At 41.7% G+C, this 22,095-nt stretch overlaps 1 protein-coding gene across 1 annotated transcript in view; it reads left to right on the forward strand.

Annotated features, from left to right (window-relative positions):
• The first annotated feature begins 622 nt into the window (after positions 1 to 622).
• Positions 623 to 22,095, forward strand: part of LOC148019361 (uncharacterized) — a 39,174-nt gene continuing 17,701 nt past the window's right edge. Inside the window, exons 1-7 of the mRNA XM_087701368.1 lie at positions 623 to 829; positions 1,098 to 1,150; positions 1,257 to 1,370; positions 1,536 to 1,961; positions 2,048 to 2,131; positions 2,282 to 2,437; positions 2,514 to 2,738. Of these exons, the coding sequence (XP_087557494.1) occupies positions 751 to 829; positions 1,098 to 1,150; positions 1,257 to 1,370; positions 1,536 to 1,961; positions 2,048 to 2,131; positions 2,282 to 2,437; positions 2,514 to 2,738 (1,137 nt within the window). The 5' untranslated portion in view covers positions 623 to 750. The remainder of the gene's footprint in view (positions 830 to 1,097; positions 1,151 to 1,256; positions 1,371 to 1,535; positions 1,962 to 2,047; positions 2,132 to 2,281; positions 2,438 to 2,513; positions 2,739 to 22,095) is intronic.

Below are 22,095 nucleotides of genomic sequence, written 5' to 3' on the forward strand. Positions count from 1 at the left end.
CCTCCAAAGCCATCGTCAATCTATCCTTCATCTAGTCAAAGTTCTTTCAACTACCCTTAAGCTCTTCACCTATCCATCTAAGCTTCACGGTGAAAACACACGGATAGACAATGCCATCTTTATATCAATTCATTAAGATTACAGTAGTTTCTATTCTTCTCATAATTGATGTGTGTTCTCTACTCCGTGCTTAGATTCTGTCCATTGTGCTGTGTAATTTCTACACCATCCACAGAAGGGTAGCCACACCAACCCAAGCAAGGCAAGCCTTCTTAAAGGATTCAAACAATCCTTCAAGAGGCTAATGAGGGAGCAACTTCACCAACCCAACACGACCCAAAGGCTAAGCATCCCTCCTAAAATCAACTAGTTCAAGAGCATGAGCCCATGGCAATCAATAAACATATCCTTATAGGTAAATGAGTAAATAGCGTGGTTTTTCAATACTACAATATACCCTTGCACCATTGTACTAAAGGAAGAATTGATATTCTAACACTAGAGGAGCAAATAGCGTGGTTTTTCAATAAGGAAATGACAGGATTCCGTTAAAAAAGTCCGGGCATTGGGAATGCGTGACCGTTATACAAAGTACACACTCCTCCACTCCACTCTCTCTCTCTCTCTCTCTCTCTCTCTCTCGACATCCATCCATCCGGGGACGGGGGGCGGGCAGCTGCGTGCGCTCTCTCTCTCTCTCTCTCTCAATGTATCAAACTGTCGAAATGCCCCTCTGATTCACCCCTGTTTATGGCCACGGCGATGTCTGCCGCCGCCGCCTTACACAGCCACTCCTCGACATCCACATCTGCACTTTCGACTTCTCTGAGTACGAAAATCTCTCTCTCTCTCTCTCTCTCTCTCTCTCTCTCTCTCTCTCTCTCTTCCGTCTAATTTCTGTCTGCATTTATAGAGTGCCCTGTTTTTTTTTGGCTCTGTCACATCGATTCATTTTTCCTCAAGAAGATCACCCTGCATACTGCACATGCTCTCGGTGCGACTTGCGAGGATCCGGAGAAATCAATTTGATTGATACTCAATGTCTGATCCTGGAGAGATCAATTTGATTGATTGATTGTCAATGTCTGTTGCCACAGACCCAACACGAAGCAAGGTTCATGCAATGGAAAATGCAGGAAGCTCGCCAGAGGTAGGCCAGACACCTTAATGAATTATCTTATCATGTATAACCAAACCCTTTTCATGTCAGATACACATCCTACCCTTAGCCATAGCCTTGTCATTCATTTCAACAGAGGCGGCAGAAGGGCATTACTGAAGTTGAGAGCGTCTTGAATCGGTCACTGAAAAATGAGAACGACCTCTTGCGGTGCCAACTCAATGACTTGATTGCCCGTGAGAAAAGCCAGGTTTATTTAGTTCTCTGCTCCCTCTTGTGCTTTTGCAGAATCAGAGACCTGCATTTGTGAGTGCAGAGAAACTGAGCATCATATTCAATTAGATGCTCCCAAGTATCATTATATGATAGATTGCAACAATCTAAGATATTAAACAAAGTACTTCATCTCATACAGAGAATCGAGCTTCAAAGATTAAGGCAACATCGAGATGCAGACGTTTCCTCCATGGTCCATTCAGGCACTTCTCAATTGAAAGCCGAGGTAGAACAGTTGAAGAACATGCTGCAGAGCACATCAGGGCAGTTGCTACAGGCACTGAGTGAGAGAGAACAATCGAAAAGCCACAAGGAGCAGTGCATGCGAGCATTAGAGGAATTAAAGCAAACTTCTGTAGCCCAGGAGAGTGCCTTGAAACAGAGGCTGCAATCAATGGAGGAGGCATTCACCAACAGTGTTGGCATTGTAACCACCATTGCTGACTCTGTGGATGCCTTCCAGCGACATGTCTTGCCAACCTTCAAACCTTCAGGGTTTGAAATCAACAAAGCTCCACTGAAAGGAGCTTCGGATGTCGCTGAGGGAAAAGCCTTATTGGATCAGGTGTGACAATTGCAAACTAAAGAATACAGCAAGATGTACTTGTATGAAAGTGCTGCCTAACCTTCCTTTTGATAAACCTTTCCCAGTTAACAAGGCTGGAAAATGGTCTTACATTGCTACGGGTGATAGTGGATGCAAAGAACGACACATTGGTCCTAATTCGTGGCAAGGTGACTTTGAGAGACTTTTTTATCCTGCATGATTGCAAATTTAGGGAAATGAAAATTGTCTGCTGAGGAAAGACTTGATGCAAAACTTGATTGACATTTCATCTCTGCATCTCAAGTACATGCTTGTCACTAGTAGCTTCCAATGTACAGCTCAAACAAGAGAACGATGAACTTAAAGCACAGTTACAAGCAGCACGAGAAGTGGTGCAAGGTTCGCAACCACAAGTCAAGCACAATCTTCCTCCTTCAACTGATATTGGATGCACTGAGAAGAACATGCTTCGTCAAGAGCTACAGTCATTGCAAGTAAGAATGCTGACCTCCTTTTGTGGGGAATTGCAATGCATAAAGAGATATACTGAATGAGTGTCCTGTGCTGCAGAACCTATTCAATGAGGAAGTGAAACAGCTGAAGGCAAAACTTAAGATGTATGAATCAGAAGAACAGGAAGGGCAAGGACGCCTCATTGAGGTCCAAAAAGAGCTTGCTGCTTTACAAAGCAAACTCAGCTCTGTGGAGGCTTCACGAGCCTTCCTCGAGGCCAGCCTGAAGGAGGAAACATCTGCACGCTCACAGCTCGTTTCTCAGTTGTTCACACTGCGTAAGGTAAGTGAATTCCTCCATCTTTTTAAGTTACTGGTGATAAAGAGGATGGATGCCATGGTAATCTTAAGTTTTTGTTGAGCAGGAGAATGTGGTGAGAATTTTCATAATTGAACTTAGTGTCTACAAGCTTATGTATGGTTATGTTGTACAGTGGAGTTCCCCTCCATGCAAGTACAAACCTGTGTATTGACATGTAGTGGAGTTACCAGAACAACGTATGTGTATATAATGTAAGCCACTATACCTCTGTTGTTCATAATCTACAGGATTTATTAATTCAAGATTCACATGATCAGTCATAAGGAGATTGATCGAAACAATGTTTACAGGAAAAGACATATTAGATGCCTCATTGTGAGAGACCTGATTGTCACTCGCTAGATTGTGGACCAGTCCAACATTCCAACCAGCAGAAAAGATAGCATGTTGACTTGATGCTGGTTCCTTAAAAGTGTTTTTTAGTAAAGTAGGTGGACTAATTCACAGGATTGCAATGGAGCACTTGAATTGCCATATGCTCTGCTACCATGGCTGTTCGCATCACCCCTAGTCCTCTTTCCTATGAGAAGCCAAATCCTAGATGTCATTATGTTCTACTCAGACCACCTGATGCTCTGATAGTATGAAACAAAATCACAATGAAATTGGTGGTAGCAAAAGACACCTCAAGAGATTAGACACGTGGCCACATTGCACAGTCACATACAATGGGAAATGGGATGGGGCACAGGGACAAGGGATGACCTTGAATTGCCATTCCCCCTGAAAATATAGTGATATGCAGTAGGCGTGGGTATGGGAAATAGGGGCAGGGAATAAGGACGGGGGAACAGGGGCCGGGGAACCCAAAAATGGCCATTCCCTGTAACTATGCCACATTATTATGCATCTCTTTTGGGATCCATGCCACACACCCTGCGGCTTTGAAGATGATTGGGGAATGGTGTGGTGGATATAAGAGAAGGAGATTTGGAAGGACCTTGCAGCCTGTGTGTGATGCAAGTGCCCCCATAGAGAATGGTTTGCATAATACCTTCTTTCAGGCATATTAAAGATGGTCATTGGGGTCTACTACTAGCTTTTTAGGAGATTGTGGTCTGTAGAACTATGAATGTAGTGCACCATCTTCCTCAACAAAACGAAAAATTTCAGGGGAATGAGTGAACACGTAGTCAAGAATGTTCCTAGACCATGTGCACAAATTTGGCCAAAAGTTTTGGATAATTAAAATGGTCCTAAACAGTCGTTTTAGTGGTCAAAATGCAGCTTTTAGTGATTTGGTTGACTTGGTAATTGCTTGAGAAGTTTATCCTACTTCCTACAGAGCTTTAGGCTGTCTAAACCCTCCACAATTGAATTTTCAAGAGCAGTAGTATTGTCTCTTGCAAAAGCAAAAGCTTTTGCACTCTTTTGCATGTTGACAAAGCCTGTTATCAGCTAATGAAGTCAGTCATCAGCGAGAATGCAGATCTGAACGGTGACTTCATGGATCAAGGCTGTGCAAACATGGGTGTTTGTGGCTGGTCATGGGTGGGAGTCTTCCCTGGATCGGGCAGCAAGGCCTTCTCTGAGGATTCAGAGCACACGAGAGTGCAGGATTGCATGTAGTCGGAAGTGCAGTGTGAATTCACTGCTGATAGCCTTTACCCTTTATACACATGCATGTAATCGGAATTCAAAAGATTCCAATTTTTTTCATAACTTCTTTAAAAAAGCAGTGCAAGGTTCTCTTCACCCTAGAGTCCTCATATGAAGAGCTCATGTTGCAAGTCACACAACACATGTGGAGGTGGGGTGTCACGCATGGAGCTGGTGGTGTTTGCCAAGAACTCAATTTTCTACAAGGCCAAATGACTTCTCTGTGGTTAACTCCTTTGTCTTGAGACACATTACCAAATAATTGTTTACCAGCTTCTGCATTCCATAATGAATGCAACTCGGCATCTATGTGACTAAGGTACTTAGTGATACACCTTCTAGGAGAGCTCTTTTCCCTCCCTGAGAAGTAAGAAGTGGTGACAGTGAAGCAGTTTACCATCCCAAAATTCAATTGTAAGCAGCAAAGGCAGCTTGTTTACACATGAGTGAAGGAGGTGGATAGTGGCCTTTCCTTAGTATGGCACATGGAGAGATTCAAACTCTTACCAATGTTGGTCACTCTTTGGTGGAAGTCGTTCCTAAAGACCAATGTAATGAGCAATTGGGCTGAGATATGCTCAGCTATTCTTCAACACTTACTCCAACCAACTACAAATTGCAGCAAAGGAGAACAACTCCTTCTTTAGCTGGCCACAGATGCTTCTTTCATCTCTTTCTTTTATTTGCTAAAGCTAGGATCCAATGTGTTTTAAAGTTCCAACCAGGGCAGGGGCACATCGAGAGGAGCACCTTTAGTCTTCTACCATTGGTTGATTTGAACCTTGAACAGAAAACCCAAAGAGATCCACATCTCTCAAAAGCACACATTGGCCTCCCACTCTGCGTCTTCTTCATCTATATATAACTCGAAGGAAGACGAAGAGAACTTGTCGTCGCTGCTCTTCAATTGCCCTGTTTTGCATCACTAAACCAGTACGTATGTCAAAAGTAACACGTTCTTTCACAGGCCTACCTGTCTTCAGCATCACTATCTTCTCCAGCCTTGCATTTTTCAGTCTTATACTACCTTTGACCCTTGGGCACCACCTGTTCAAGTTGTTCACTGCTGCACAGGTCTGACCAGGCCTGTGTTTTGCTGCTCAACTGCCTGTGGTCATCCCCAGAGGATGGGAGATTTGCGTTTTCCTACCAGACTGCTTGGTGGACCTCTGACGATGGTTAGATACCTGCATTTCTCCCTGGACAGGCTGCCGGATGCTGCATTTTCATCTGGAGGAATGCTGGTTGCTGCGGCTCCTGTATGGACAGAAGCTGTAGGCTGACTTGCTGGAGGGCATCCCCCTTGCAACCTGGAGGATTTGCGTTTGGTGGTCAACCATCTTCCATCTCTCCGACGCCTCGTTTTTTGCGCAACCTTGAAGGTATATATAACTTTGAATTTCTCTCAGCATGGATATCTTTGATGCATCTTCTTCTTCCATCTCTTCTTCTCGGCCTACTTAGACAGTCATGAGGTCTAACCTCGCTTGCCTCCGCTTCCACCACGGGTCAGAAGTTGGATGGCTCTAACCTTTCCTCGTGGAAGTTTAAGGTCCATCACATTCTTGGCACCTATGAGATACCGACGTTCTTCTCTAGCCATATTCACCCTCCCCATACCTACACCCGAAATTTGCAAATCACATGATCAGGTTGAATTATGGGATAGGGTCAATTTTAGCACTTTGACGTTCTTCTTAATTGAATCGATAGTGTGTTGGTCCATGTGAAGGATCCTCCTTTTGCATCACAAGTGTGGACTAAACCATGAATCTCTATGAGGTTCCCACTTTCTCTCATCATCTCACTTTGGAGATGCGGCTTACCAAATTTCACCATCCAAGTCCATTGCACATCAACAAGATGGAGAAGGTTTGGTGTCAATAGCCAAAAGTTTCTTATCATGAATTTTATAGTCTATTTCAGCATGCTGAGAATTTTCTAGAATGAAGGGCCATTGGATGTACTCGACCATCATCACCAGTTTGGGAAAGAACATCACTAAGAGAAAAATCTAATACATCCTTTTCCGGGAAGAAAGGCTTAGATGGATCTGCATATATCAATATGGGGGCTGTAGTAAAGGCTTACTTAAGTGTGTGAAAAGACTTCTCTACATCAAAGTTCTGCATAAATATATCATTTCCAATTAATGTGTGAGGGACACAATGATCTTGGAATATTGTTTAATGAAGATTCGATAAAAACTTGCAAATCCCAATAAGCATTGCACATCTCAAATTGATCTTGGTGTTTCCTATTCAAGGATACATTCTTTCCATCCATAGAAATTCTATTATGAGAATTAATATATCCAAGACATTCTATCTCTTATTGGTAGATAGAACACTTTCTAATTTAGCACACAATCCCTTTTCTTGTAGCTTATCAAGAACTATCTGCACATGATGCTCTCACTCCTTTTGATTCTCAAAAAATATTACAAAATCATCTAGGTACTTGTGAAATATGTCATCCATTAGATACTAGAAGACTACTAGAGCATTTGTGAGACCAAATGCCATGACAACATACTCAAAGTGGCCATACCTTGTGCACAAAGATGTCTTTCATTGATCAACTTCCCATATCCTAACAAGGTTATAAGATCCACAAAGTTCAAGTTTTGTAAATAGCTTTACTCTTCCAAGTCGCTCCAAGAGTATTGGGATCAAAGAACGTGGATAACCATTCTTGATGGTTATCTTGTTGAGTCTGTCGACACATAGGCAGAGAGCCATCCTTCTTGACAAATAATATTGGAGCTCCTACCCATGACTTTTGTTAGAGTGCAGCAGATGCGTAAGTGTATGACCAGAGAGAGTAGAACACTAAAGATTATAGGTTATGAATGCTGAATACTAAAGACATATATGTATAACCAGCTGTGAGCATATAACTAGCCGGAGCTCTCTCTCAACCTACAAAAAAATGAAACGAATAGGCAAGATATAATAGAATAATACGATCAGGTCAGCCAATCAAAACTGGCCAACTGCTGCTAAATTTAAAACATGCCCAAATTGCTGGCCCCTGCTCAAACTGCTGCTCGATTTGCTTCTAAACATGGTACAACTACATAATCTACCCTAAACTGCCTTGTAAAAGCTGATGCCCATCCATCTAACACCCCTCTTGGATCCTGGATGCAACATAAGGCTAAGGGATCTAGAATGCTAATGAAGAAGGGCATGATGAAGTGCCAAATTATCCTTTACCTTGCAATACTCCACATCAATGGTCCTCTCCAAGATCTTCTCATCATGAATGTAGTAATACTCGATCTCTATGTGCTTCATCCGAGCATGGAATATATGATTCCATGCCAAGGCTATGCAGCTCTCATTGTCGCACAGAAGTGTACTAGCTCTTATCTATTCACAACTAAGCTCCTCCAACAACCTCTGAAGCCAAATAGTCTCACTAGTAGTAATATAAGTTGCTTGGTACTAAGCTTTTGTAGATAAAAGGGCAACTGTAGGCTACATCTTATTGCCCCAAGAAATCACACATGTACCTGGAAGCAAGCAATAGCTTGTAGTTGATCTCCTATGACCAACATCTCCAGACCGGTCCAAATCTGTCTATCCTTATAACACCAAAGCCAAACCACCAACACATGCTAGATAAAACAAACCTAGATTGGGGGTCCCTCTCAAGAACCGCAATATCCGTAAGGCAACCTTCCAATGAACCTTTTTAGATTCACTTATAGAACCTACAAGCAAACCAATTGGAAAGCACAAAGTATTCAGAAGCCAAATCAATGACCTAATCAATTGTTTATAGTGGGAAGCATCCACCAATGGTGAATCTTCATGAGTCGTAGCCTTCCAATTCAGATCCATGGAAGTAGAAATGGTCCAACGCTCTTGCGTCTCAAAGGTGGTCAAGAGCTCCTAGATATATTGTTGCTCGGAGAGAGATCCCTATCTTAGTCTACCATATCTCATGACCTAGGAAGAAATGAAGAAGCCCTATCTCCATCATCTCAAACTTCTCACCCATGGAGTGCTTCCTTAATTTGCTTGACCATCTTCGCATGGAAGAAACAAAGAAGCCCTATATCCATCATCTCAAACTTCTCATGGAGTGCTTCCTTTATCTACTTGACCATCTTGGCATGGTTGCATGTCAAGATAAGATCATCTATCTAAAGCACAAACATTGCAGGCCCTCTAGCTGATGTGTGGATATATAAATTTTGATCAGATGTGGATCTTTGATACCCTAACCTGTCTCAAAGGAATGAGCTATCTTCTCATTCCAAGCACAAGGAGCCTATTTGAGGCCATAGAGAGCCTTCTTTAACCTATATACCTTACCATTTGAGGAAGAAAACCCAAGAGGCTGTTAAGAAGATTGCTAGGGTTTGCACTGAGGACACATAGAGTGTACGACCATGACAGAAACACAAAGACACAGACACAGACACAGAGGGAAAAACTCAAACCCTAAACGCAAAACTCCAAAACTCAAACCCTAAACGCAAAACTCAAAACTCAAACACAAACAAAAGAAGGGAGAGAGAGAACACAACTCTGAAGTGAATGAATGCTGTAAATGAATGTAAGAGTGTACAGTGTGCTCAAGGACAGAGCAATGTCGGCGTGTGACATCCACCAACGACGGATCCCAAGTCTGTGACCACCAATCGGAGTGTGGGAGTGCTAAATAGTGAATGGCAGCATGCTGGTCACCAAAACGCAGCAATCGGGAGGCTGGAAACTAGTAAACGCAGCAGTGTACCACCGATCGGGGACTGGAAACTGTGCACAGTCTGCTGTAAACAGCAGGCTGAAACGGTGTCTGAGAGTGTCAAGGCCTGCAATGCTGAAAACACAGCTCGCTGACCCTGGAGATGATGGACAGCAAGCTGAACAGCAGTCTGGGACAGTTTGGGGCAGCCGCCAGCAGCTGAGAGCTGTCGCCTACAGCAATGGACAGGCTGAAGATGATGTGGCTGCAGTCGATGATGGCTAGACAGCAGATGGAGGCGGGCTGCAGGCTGGAAATTGGGTGCCAACAGCAGAGCAGAGGGTGTGTGGGATGGTGTAACCTACAAAACAAGGATGATGGCTGAATGGGCGCAGCCTGTCTATTTATAGATGTGGAAGGGCGCCCCAAAAATTAGGGTTTCCACTAAACTTTCTCGAACCGCTCCCCATTTTAGGGTTTCCACCGAACTCTCTCGAACTGCTCCCTCCCCGTTTTAGGGTTTTACTCTAAAAGAGTTTGCCATGGGCTATCCTGCAACGATTGATACTCCTTGGGAAACCCTCAATACTTGCATCACAAAGTGTCTCACAAGCCTAAGGAAGAGGAGGCCAATACTCCCCTCCTCACTCTGTCTCTACCAAAGTCTTTGGAATATCCACCGACTAGGAATTTGGTGGAGAAGCAATCTCCTCATCTATAGATGGAACCTCAAGAGGCATAGATTCCATTGGCACTGGTTCAAGTGTCCTACTATCACCTAGATCTCCAAGAGTAGGGTGCTCCTCACCCCTCTTTGCAACTGGAAACTTAACAAACCACACATCTTCGCTCATATAGACATCTCATAAAATGGGATCATAAACCTTGTATTCCTATGATTAAAAGCTATAGCCAATGAACACCTATCTTTTGGAAGTCGGCTTAAAATTATCCCTTTGCTTCTTCAGGATGTGAACATAGGCATCACACCCAAAGACCCTAAAATAGAAACCATCCATTTTAGACCAAAATATGCGTCAAAAGAAGTCATACCAAGAATAGTATATGTGGGTGACCAATTTAGGATTTGAATTGTGGTGGTCCTTGCTTCAGCCCATAGATATTGAGGTGTTTGCCAATGCTCCACCATAGTTCAAGCCATCTCGATTACACTATTCTTCTTTAGATTCAATATGCCATTCTCCTAAGGAGTGTTGATGTTAATATACCCCTAATGAATCCCTCAACCCACACAAAAGTAAGCGAATTCATTAGAAACAAACTCTCCATCCTTGTCGAATCTCATCGTGTTAAGATTTTGTCCTAAACAATTCTCCTCGAAGATGATCCAATCCTTAAAGTGTAAGAAAGCTTTTGATTTCAATGCCAAAAAACATGCCCATGTCATCTTGCTATGATCATCCACAATTAACATAAAGTATAGACTCCCCTTTAAGGACTCCATCCACATCAATCTATATAGATATGTAGAAACAAACTCCAAGGGCTCCTTTGTCCATCTTGAAGCCTTGTTGGGAATCACATCTCTATGTTGTTTACCTCGGATACAAGATACACATGGCAAATGGCTCACCCCAACATATGGCAATCCACGCACAAGCTGGTCACGAGCTACCTTCCTAACATACTCGTAGTTGGAGTAGTTGAATTGAGCATGCCATAGCCACCCCAACATATGGCAATCCACGCAAAAGATGGTCACGAGCTACCTTCCTAAGATACTCGTAGTTGGAGTAGTTGAACCAAGCATACCATAGTTCAGACTAAGACTAGGAAGTGAGAAGAAGAAAAGTAAGGGCTGAAGAACTCCATGTCTTGTAGTCACCATTCTCCTTATGCCCCTAATAAAGCACTTGTCTAGTATTTCCATCAAGAACTCGAAAGAAATTCCTATATCTAGGAAGCAACTGGGACAATAGAGTAGTCACTATGTCCTCGAAGGTGATAGCCTTGTCTGCATTCTGAACCTACATTTGTAGTAGCTGTCGAAGCTTGTTCACATGCTCACACATGGAAGTAGACTTGCTTGGGTTCAAAGTCCACATTTGCACCTCCAAGGAAACCCTCTTCGTTATAGTCATCTCTTACAGAGCTAATCTAATTCCAGTCATGTCTCTCGAGCATTGATCAAATGCTTGATGTAGCCAACCATGGCTGGTGTGCATGAGAGAAATAAGAATGAGCAAATGCGAGCATTCAGCTTGTCCCAGTGAGCATGTACCTTCACCAGCTCCACTTTCTTTGAGGGTGTTTGGAAAGATTTTGGACCAACGGATCGTCAATGGCCTCAATCACAATCTCCACCAATCATAAGACCCCAAGATAGCAAGCATCAACACCCACAAAATGCGGTAGTTCTCCCCATCTAGCTTTTGATCCTATAGAAGAGCTGCTAACACTAGGACCTTACGATCCATAATAGCCTAGAACTCCACATCAATTTTTAAAGACATGGTCACTTGAAGAACCTGCACAAAACAATTTGACTCTAAAAAGCAGCCTGCTAGGGCTTCCTCTACTCCTCCCGAACATGCAATAACCAGTGGAGACGATTAAAAATCAAAATCTACTCTAAATGGCTGAAAATGGAGCCTTTTCTCCTTCTTTGATAGCAAATCTTGTACAAAAACAGAAACTCACTTCCTTTCCCCATGTGTCTCCACTCGCTTTAGCCTTGGGTCAATGCATAATCCTCCCGCTTGCCCTCAAACAGTGAAAACACAGCCTTGGTGTTGTATGAAACTTGCTCTTCAAATCTGCCCACGATTGTTCAGCCCTACCCAAACTGTTGGCAATTGCTCCAACCTACTCCTAAACATGGTACGATTGTATAATCTGTCCTAAATTGCCCTGTTAATGCCTATGCTCATTCTGGAGGTGACCAAATCTCTAAAAAATTTAAGTGACGTATAAAATGCTTGGCTAGATTCTCATCAATATATTTGTGTATCTTTGTCAATTCATCTTAAGATAGCTTATAAATTGGGGCAAAAAGTAAGCTCCTCCTTGTAGCTTAATGGCACAATCGTAAGGCCAATGTTCGATAAGCATATTGGCTTTTTTTTTCGAACCTGTCTTGATAATCACAATACTAGAGTGGGAGAGCTTACATACTTTTGTTGACCAATGCTTGGCTGGCAATGCATATATTAGAAAACTAGGGTTTTTCTTGGCTACTCTCATGAATACTTTGATCCCAATGTAAGTTGGCCTTACATAATCTTTCTCAATAAATTATGCCTTTCTTGGCTCAAATTTTTGAGTTCTCCAATCAATATTGGCATCATGCATCTTGAGCCAAGGAAGACTAATGATGACTAGATTGCTTTGGAAATTGGCAACATACTATTAGAATGAAAAACAAGCAATAGAATAATGAGACACAAGATAGATGAAAGAGACAATGCACAAAATGTAAGCAGAAAAAGAAATCCACTATGCGAATCAATAGTATAATTATTGAGCACTAGCTCACACACTCCCCGAGCTCCCTCTTTTCACACCAAGAATCTGCAAGTACATGAATGGACTAATCATGGCTATGCATCCTTTTGTAGACAAAAATAAAGGAGTTACCCTATCACAAAATAGATTGGTAAATAATCAAATAAACAATAAAGATATTGCCCATAAATTAGAACATTTGCACTTGTGAACTTGTGATATGACCACTTCTAAAACCATCCCTTAGAGCACAAGTGAATTTGCAAAGAACAAGGACATCCAAGATATACCATAGATACTCCAACAACAAGCACTCTGCTAGATACATCTTAATAAGAAAGCACCATGAAGAAGAAGTTCAAATGCCATAATCATGTCTCACCATGAACTTGGCATTGGACACACCTCTCCAAGGTTTGGATCACCAGAACATGAACTCAATGATACACATCAAATCCACCAGGAACGAAAGAGCGTCAACATGTCCTCTCCCCACCCTTGCATCTGCCCCTTCTGGCTAGGAGCATGTGAGGGCATGCAATATCACTAGAACTAAGAAGAACTATTCAATCGAGCCATTGATAGGTCCCAAATGACCAAGATGATGTAGTTATGCCGCATCATGCTGGAAACAAAGACTCCTAAGATTGGAATAGTCCAACACCTTCTCTGAAAAGCATTCGAAAGCGCAAGAATACTCAACCATACCTCCATAAGATATATTAGAATATTGAATCTCTCAATCACAAGGTCACCGATGCAATTACAATGAAGTGAAATGAGAATGAAATTTTTTTTGCACGTCACCTTGGTTGGGAGAGATTAGCAAAGGGAATGTAATAGTCTACAAGCATCATGCAAAATGAAACCGACAAAGAATACTCATATGAACCATCTCAAATGGAACTCCACATATACTAAATCAATGCAAGCTCAACAAACCACTCTACATGAATAGATACCTTTTCAGCCATGTGATCACAACACAAATGGACTACATCATGAGCCAAGAGGGATACGTCTCTAATGAAGAGCAATAGGCGAAAAGCCAAGAATCATATGCCAACGTAGCACAAAAAGGTGCACATATGGCATGTGCAAGCAATTCTAGCCAATTGTCCCTTCGTACAGCTAATAGTGAATCAACCTAAGCTGTAGCCTACACTAATATAAGAGTCAAATATATAGTAGCAATTGCCAAGCAACACATCAATCAAAACAGGCAAACAAAAATCATGCTAACACCAGTAGAACATGTCATGGAAAAAATACAGACCAATTGAGCATCAACAAACAGGGAGTCAAGTAGAATATGCGTTTGAAACATGAGAATAACCTGTGATATGTCTACCACTACTTCTAATACATATAACATTGAATGCTATCTTTGTTATAAATTTTCTTGATGTTACTTTTATAGGATGAGCTTCATACTTGACATCTCGTAAAGCAAGGAGACAACCATCTATAGCTTCTATAGAAACTAGACTAGATTTTAACATCTAGTTGTCGATATAGTGCATAGACTCTTGCTAATAATATAAAACTTGAAGTGGAATCAACTAACGAGGGGTGTTCAAAGAATTCTTGATTTTCATCCAATTACATAGCCCCTAATGTTGTTGGGCATCCATGTTTCTCAAAGATGAGGACTCTATAGAGCTTCGTACTTGTAGCTTCTTGTTAGGACAATGTTGAACAATATGCTAGGTTCTCCGTGATACAAACACAATCCATGAGAGTGTCATCGTTCTTTCTTGAGCTAACAATGACTTGAATCAAACCAAATCATCTCTACATAGGCTCAATCTTGGTTTCTTGCTATTGTTGTCATGACCTCTAGACTCAATGAAGCCCCATTACACTTTTCTTGGCATCTCTCAGATCATTGATTGTCACATTCTATCGCTTGAGAATGAAGTCACTTAATGTGTGAACCTTTGGTATGATCAACATGAGATCCTTCATATCATCATTTGGTCCCCAACAAAATTGGCTAATAAAATAATCATCATGCCAAGTCAAATTGCAAGTGAACTATTGGAATTCATATACATAATCCACTACTAGCCAAGATCCTTGATATAGATTTCTCAATTTGGATTCAGTAACTCTAGCTCTATTAATATCTCCAAAGGTAGTTATAGAGAACCCTCAAACAAAGGCTTCAAAATTATGAAGTAATGGAGATTCCTTCTTAACCAAGGGTGCAAACCAAGAGAGAGTTGTTCCTCAAAGAATTGTGCTAATAAGTGCCACTTGAGAAGCATCATCAGGATAACACTTGGGTTGCATGCGGAGATAAACAACGACTCTTGTTGTACACATCCTTTATTCTTTGATCAAGTCCCATTAAACTTTTTAAGTAGGCTAACCTTTGGCTCTTTCCTATAGCTTAGAGATCAGTTGAAAGATGTTGAAGAGCTTTCTTAATGTACACTTGTCTCCCGTGTTCTTGAAGTTGATTTTGAAGGTCCCAGATGGCTAACCCCAAAGCCTAGGGTTTCTCCACTTCTAATCGTGTGTTATTCTCACAGAATTCTTGGATTTGTTCTTGACTATTTTGCAAGGTGGTAATGAAACTTTCAATCACCATAACCATTATGACTAGGCATGATCAAAGTACAAAGAGGTCAAATTGTTATAAAGGCAACAAGAACTTGGTAAGGACAAGGATTGTCACCTCACAGCTTACAAGAGAAGAACTTTAAAAAAAATAATAACTTTAAGAAGAATAGGAAGTAGAATACCCGAATTCTTTATCACAAGAAGATGGAGTATAACAATGTATTTCTTGATATAAGATTGATACAATGATGTTTATAACAAGGCTAGATTCAAGATACAAATATACAAGACTAGACTAAATACAAGACAAGACAAGAATTGGATATACAAGGCTTGAACTAGAACTGGAGAGGAGTGACTTCACAGGAGTCTCACAACTGTCATTAGTGTCTTCAGTGCAAGTTCCAGTGGAGAAGGGAGAATGAAAGGAAAGATTAAGAAAGAAAAAGATAGTAAGGGAAAGAAAGAGAAGGAAGGAACTTTCAAGAGGTGTCCTCATTGCAAAAAGGGTACTCATATAGAGAATCAATGCTAGTAGAAGCATCCCAACTTGCATCCCTCTAAGAATTCCAAGGCATCCAACACAGCTATGATGGACTCTATCTATATGAAACTAGCTACAAAGTCTGTATTTATTCCTCTTCTTGATTCAAAGGGGGGGTAGCTTTGGCATCATTTAAGTCAAAACCCTAGTTGGTGGATAGTGAAAAAACTAGTCATATGTTCCCTGAGAGAGAGAGGTTACAAAATGCCCAAGACAAAGGCAATTCACTAACCATTATTGGCAAGCCTGTAGTGCCACGTCATGATGTCGACACCACCTCTATTGTGAGACCAAATAATGCCATATGTGTATTTTTGAGGTCCTTTGTGCTCTAGATTTAGATCAACCTCCTCTATATCTATGCTATTGCATAGTTAGACATCCAAATTTTCTTCACTAGTTGTAATGTGCGAGTTGAGGATGAGACCACTGGTGAGCCTCTCTAGATCAGGTCGTGTAAGATCACACCTTGCAACAAGATCATCCTCCAAATTGGACCTTTTATGGCATGCCTAATAAGACCACTTGCACTATCAAGACTTCCGACAAGCCACTTGTGTGCATCTAGCTAAGGGGTTACAAGATTTTTGGGGAATGCTTTCGAGCACCTCATCTTGTTGTATACAAGACAAGTAGCAAAAATGGCAAGCACATAGAAAGTTTTTCCTACATAAGGCATCTCATCAAGCCATTACTCCTCTTGAGCTTGTCCACATGGATTTGTGTGGCCCCATGCTCGGTGCAGCGATGGAAGCATAGAAGACCGTTGTAATAGACTGCACAACATAAGAGGAAAGAGAAAATAGAAGAAAACAAAAGAAACTACAAAGAGAGAACTTGGAGATATGCTTGGAAAATGGAATCCGTATACCAAATATGAGACGGTCACATACAACAGTTAGTCATTGGTTGTGTGGGCATTGGCACTGACTTCCTCTCTCCAACAAGACTTGCACTAGGAATCTGCAAGTGGATGATGATGCAAACTGAGGAGAGAGTAGAATATATAGGCATAAAATAATGCCAAGAAATAAACACGTTGACCCACATAATAATGCAGTCGATCAACAAATGGCCCAAATCACCAGCATGATTACAAAAGAAAATACCTAAAATAGTCTACAACGCCCAACCCACAATTACGCATGGGCAAACTCACTCATAAGCTGAATAAATTGCTAACATCCTCTCTCACATTATGGGTGATTTAATACAATACAATGATAATGACACATCATAGTCCATACAACAAAGATCACCAGAATAGGACCATGGGTACCCAAGTAGTGGGTGATCAAGCCACCACCAAGGTGCCTCGGAGAGAACCTGAAGTCAATGCCAATACCAAAACTTGAAAATAGAGAAGAATCATTGTAGCTCTGTGTGTGTGTCAACAATGCCTCACAATAGCACATGTGACCATCTTGCCACCAATGCCTTTAAGCATATGTGAACATGGATTCCCCACCTCTAGCCCTGCCGACCACCTAAGTGTCTCCTCATGTGAGCTCGGACTAAGAGCCAATCCCGCTTTTTGCCTAGTAACAAGCCATCATGAACCTGGGAGTCAATCCTAGCTCTAGGATTTTAAAACCTACCAGACTTTAGTCAAATGCTGAAGGAAAGTCCCTTTTTGTATCCTTTTCACTTATATACTTGTATAGATGAGGCTCATCTGCCCCACCTCACCACTCTCTCAGACTCCCTTTTTGGCACTAGAGAGTCATAAGGGATGACCACATTACTTGTACTAGAAAGCAACAAAAAGTGGAGCTGTCAAGCCCTTTCCTCGATCTAAAGGAGAGGACCCCTTCCGCACCTTCACCTTCAATAGAAGGATCCGAATCAAAGTTAGAGGAGAAGGATATCTCAATAAAGGAGTCCATATCCTGCTTTTTTTTCTCTTTTTTCTTCCTCGAATCCGCTAACTCCTTACGATCCTTGCACAAATGTCTCTTCTTACCACACTAATAGTACTGGACCTTCAACTTCTTCTTCTTGTCACCCCTGTTTGAAGCTACAAATGCCTCATTGGAGCCACCATACCCACCATACTGAGATGGAAGCCGCCCCTATAACAAGGATGCCTCATGCTCAAGTAGCATCAAGGACATGTATGTAAAGCTCATTGCATCGATGATGTTTGGGCTTGCAAAGCATTGGCTACTCCATCAAACTCTGGAGGGAGCTTATAGAATACAGTCCCCATCTGATGAGCCTCTGGAAGCATGGATTGCATGTGCCGAAGTTGATCGTGTACCTTTGCAACACAAAGTAAGAATGACTAAATAGTATCATTTGGCTCAAACTTCATCTACTGGAGCTGCCCATAGAGGGTAACTACACACATGGTCGTGGGAGCCTCGTACAACATCTAAAGCTTCTCCCATACCGCTAAAGGCGTTTTGGAGGAGGTGGCCGCCAGTAGAACCTCTTTATAGATACATTAGAGAAGAAAAAAATAGACACGGGCATCATTATAATCCCATGCAAGCATAGCTTTCTCATGGTTATCCTAGTCCCAATCATCAAGAAGAGGAGTGGGAGTTTGAGGTTACTCAATAGCTCCAAAAACCATGTACCGTAATCACTGGCAAGTTGGAGTAGATAGCAGCAGAATGCAGCAATCTATAGGTCATTGACAGCTAGGTGACACTGATAGCAAGCAGTACAAGAGTACAAGAGGAAAGAAATCAGTGAATGCAGCCTGTTCCAGCCTAGAACAATAGTAGATGGCTTCGAAACAATAGCAAAAGGTTGAATGGCAGGTGCCAGATGGTGGTAAACAGTGTGGGTTAGCTTTGGCTGAGATGTCCTCTACAAATGGGGTGTGGGCAGCAAAGCTATAGTACTTTCAATTTGCAAAAACCAGATTAAGATTGAGTGGGAGGGAAGCCTAATGTGGCCATAGGCCGTGTCTGATCCATGCAATACTATTTCACCAACACTAAAGAGCGTACTTCTGTTGTGACACAAAGATACATCCCCCAGATCGAACTACCTCAATCCCCAAAAAATAAGACAACAAACCGAGGTTTGTCATCTCAAATGTAGCATAGAGCTTGGCCTTAATTTCCACTATGGCAACAAAATTTGAGCCGGTGTGATAAATAGGTGTTCTACATAAAGCAAGATATAGCTCACCCCCTTTGAAGTGATATGGACATATAAGTTTGGGCCATAAGGGATAGAATGATATTCGTAAGTTCAAAGGAACTTATCCATCCTCTGGATCCAAGAGTGCGGCCCATAAAGAGCTTTCCACAAGCAAAAAACCTTATCTTTTTGGTTAGCAGAAGAAAATCCAATGGCTACTCCACATAGAGCCACTTTTGACATCCATTTGATAAATCAGCCAACCGTGGTGAGCAGGTAAAAGTAGTGCAACCAATATATGAAAAGATATTAACCACACAATAGGAGCAAAGATCTCTTCATAGTCAACACCTTGCTTTTGTTGAAACCCTTGTACAACAAGGTAAGCCTTATACTTTTCTAATGTCCCATCAACCTTTAGCTTGGTCCTAAATATCCACTTTGATATGATGACTTTCTTGTGACTCGAACTTTCCACCAAAGGTCCAAGTTTCATTTTAGTCAATATTCTCCAGCTCCTTCTCCATGGCCTCTCACCATTGAGAGCATTAAAGAGTCTCCTCCTCCCAACTATTTGGTTTAAAATACGCTTTGTAATCAGTTGTAAACAACGATGCAAATGAACCCTAAGGTGCAAGCCGAGAAGATCTTCTAAGGCCCTTTAGAGTGGAATTAGCTCGCATGGTCTCCTAGTACTAGCGAGGTAACAAGTCTCACATAGGGGCCCTAGGGGCTGAATAATCTACAAAAGTGTCGGAAGGGGGCAATAGACCCGGCTTAGAAGACACTATCTCCAATGGAATATGTTGAGAGATCGGCTCAGAGTCCGATGTAGAAAACCACATAATATCCCTCTCATAAAAAACTACATCTCTTCTAACAATCACCTTGTCTATCCCAGGATCGAACAAATGATAGAGGCGTTTGCTTCAGAAGAGTATTCTATAAAAATGAGGAGATCAGCTCGGGGAGTGAGCTTTCCTATCTTATCATTAAGCGCATGTGTGTGTGTATGCACGACATCCAAAGACTCTAAAGGGGAACACTATATACTGAGAGACAAAGAATGCCTCATATGGAGCCTCTAAGGGATAGCCACAATCGTGAGCATTGGTTGAGAATGTACACTGTAGCATTAATAACCTCAACCCAAAGATGCTCAAGCTTTACTACTACTACCTATTGTCAGCCACATAGCAATTAGTCAAATGTGTCCAGCACTTTGACACTTAGTCAAAATGCTGAGGCTAAGAATAAAACTTAGGCAATAATCCCTACATTAGCTCGGCAATAGCGAAGGCATTCCTAGCCTTCCATGAGCAAACAATCTCATATGGAACCTAAGTATGAAGAACCCTGGTGTGGTGTGTGAAGGCATGTGAGATGCACTTAATGGATAAATAAATGAAGGTGCAGGGGAAGAAGAGGGAGGGATGGGTGAGAAATGTTTCAGGTTTCTTTTTTTCCGTTAAATGCATTGAATTGAAATGAATAATGAGATGATTCACCTACTTTAAAATGACCTTGAGATGAAGAAACTAAAGAAAAAGAAGAGAGAAAACTTACTGGTCAAGGAATTAACCTTTTGTACTCTTCACCTTTCTTAGAGTTCGTAAACAAAAATCTTTCTTAAGGACTAATCAACAAATATCTTGATTGAATGGTCCCTTCTTCATGAGGATCACCAAAATCTTGCAGAAAAGAGGAAGTGGAATCAAAAGATTGAGAAGTATAAAACTACGTATCCGGCATGGGGGTAAATGAGGGTAGAGATGTGAATGGCATAGATGAGAGAGGTAGAGAAGTGAATGGTGTTAGAGTAGATGAGAGAGGTAGAGAAATGAAAGATTTGTACTCCATGTCTGTTTCCAAAATAGGATGGCCAATCCCTTGTGGAGCTTCCATCCTTCTTGCAAAATCATTAGACCAGCACACCAAATCTAAAGAGGAAAACTCAAATGTACCTTCAAGTTATTGTTGAGCTTGATGCATAAGGATGAGGTCGTACTCGGCTCGTGAGATCTCATAGGGTCTATGGACTCCATGGTAGTTTGATGTCTCTCCGGCCATGTCACATCTTGCAAATCAAGTTGTGAGACCCACTCCTGCTCATTTCTCGATGGATTTGGCTCAGGAGTGTGAAGCGGTGATGAAGTGTTCGAAGTCATCTCTCCCTCCTATTGTTTCTGCTTTTGTGGGCTTTCAAATCAAAGGCCTAGGGTTCTTCAGAGAGAATCTAGCTCTAATATCATGTGAAGAAGTACCATAATACAAAAACACAAATACAATTGTATGACAAAGCACAAATTGATAACAGAACACAATCATTGTTAGGATAACTAAGACACAATGAAGACAATGAATAATTTGAAGTGAATGACTACTGAATATACAATGCTCCATGCACTAAAGATACTATGCAGTGAATGAATACCAAACCTCGAACTCTCATATCTCAATGACCAAGGCAGAGATAATGAGCTAGAGAATGTGTCGCAAATGCAGCAAGGCAGGCTTCTCAATGACTGGCAGTAGCAAACACAGCTGTGGGCAGCTAGATCAGTGTGACAGACGGATAGAAGGATACTGAAATCTGCAAATGTAGGAAGCAATTATGACATAGCAGCTGTACGGACCTAGACAGCAAAACACAGATTTGTAGATGATGTGGCAACAAGCAGGGCAGACCATACAGCAGCAAAATGCAGCAGTCTGTAGGTTGTGGACAGCTGGTTGACAGTGACTGCAGGCTGTATGGTAGCATGGGAGAGTAGAAATCAGGAAACACAACCTGTTCCAGCCCAAGACAGCAGTGCCAGCAGTAGAGAGCTCTGAAACAACAGCAAAAGGCTAAGCAACAAGCACCAGATGGTGATAGACAGTGTGGGGCAGCTTTGATTGATATGTCCTCCACAAATGGGTAGTAAAGCTATAGCACCTGCAATCTGCAAAAATGAGATTAAGACTGAGTGGGAAGGCGGTCTATTTATAGAAAATTTAGGGTCTCCCAAATTAGATTTATATGTAGAACATTGAAACTCTCTAGGACTACATCTATTTTAAAGAAAAGGTTTAAATTCATTGATTAGCTTAAGTTTTGGGACCGTTTGGTTAACGATTTTATAGCTCAACAAGTCTACCTCCTAAGAGATTTTCTCTTCTACTAGCATGGAGGCTTCCCCTCTCAAGTCAGGTCATACAGCATCTCTCTTGATGCTATCGTGGTGGTGACTTCTACCTTGGTGGGAAATTGTCCAAGTGGCACCTATTGTATGTGCATTGTCATCATGTAGCACACTACTCTATGCATCTCATTGTGCAAAGCATACCTAGGCATCCTGAGCTATC

Source organism: Lygodium microphyllum, chromosome 20, assembly GCF_053477565.2.
Source record: "Lygodium microphyllum isolate KBCC chromosome 20, Lygodium_microphyllum_v1.1.10, whole genome shotgun sequence".
Lineage (NCBI taxonomy): Eukaryota > Viridiplantae > Streptophyta > Polypodiopsida > Schizaeales > Lygodiaceae > Lygodium > Lygodium microphyllum.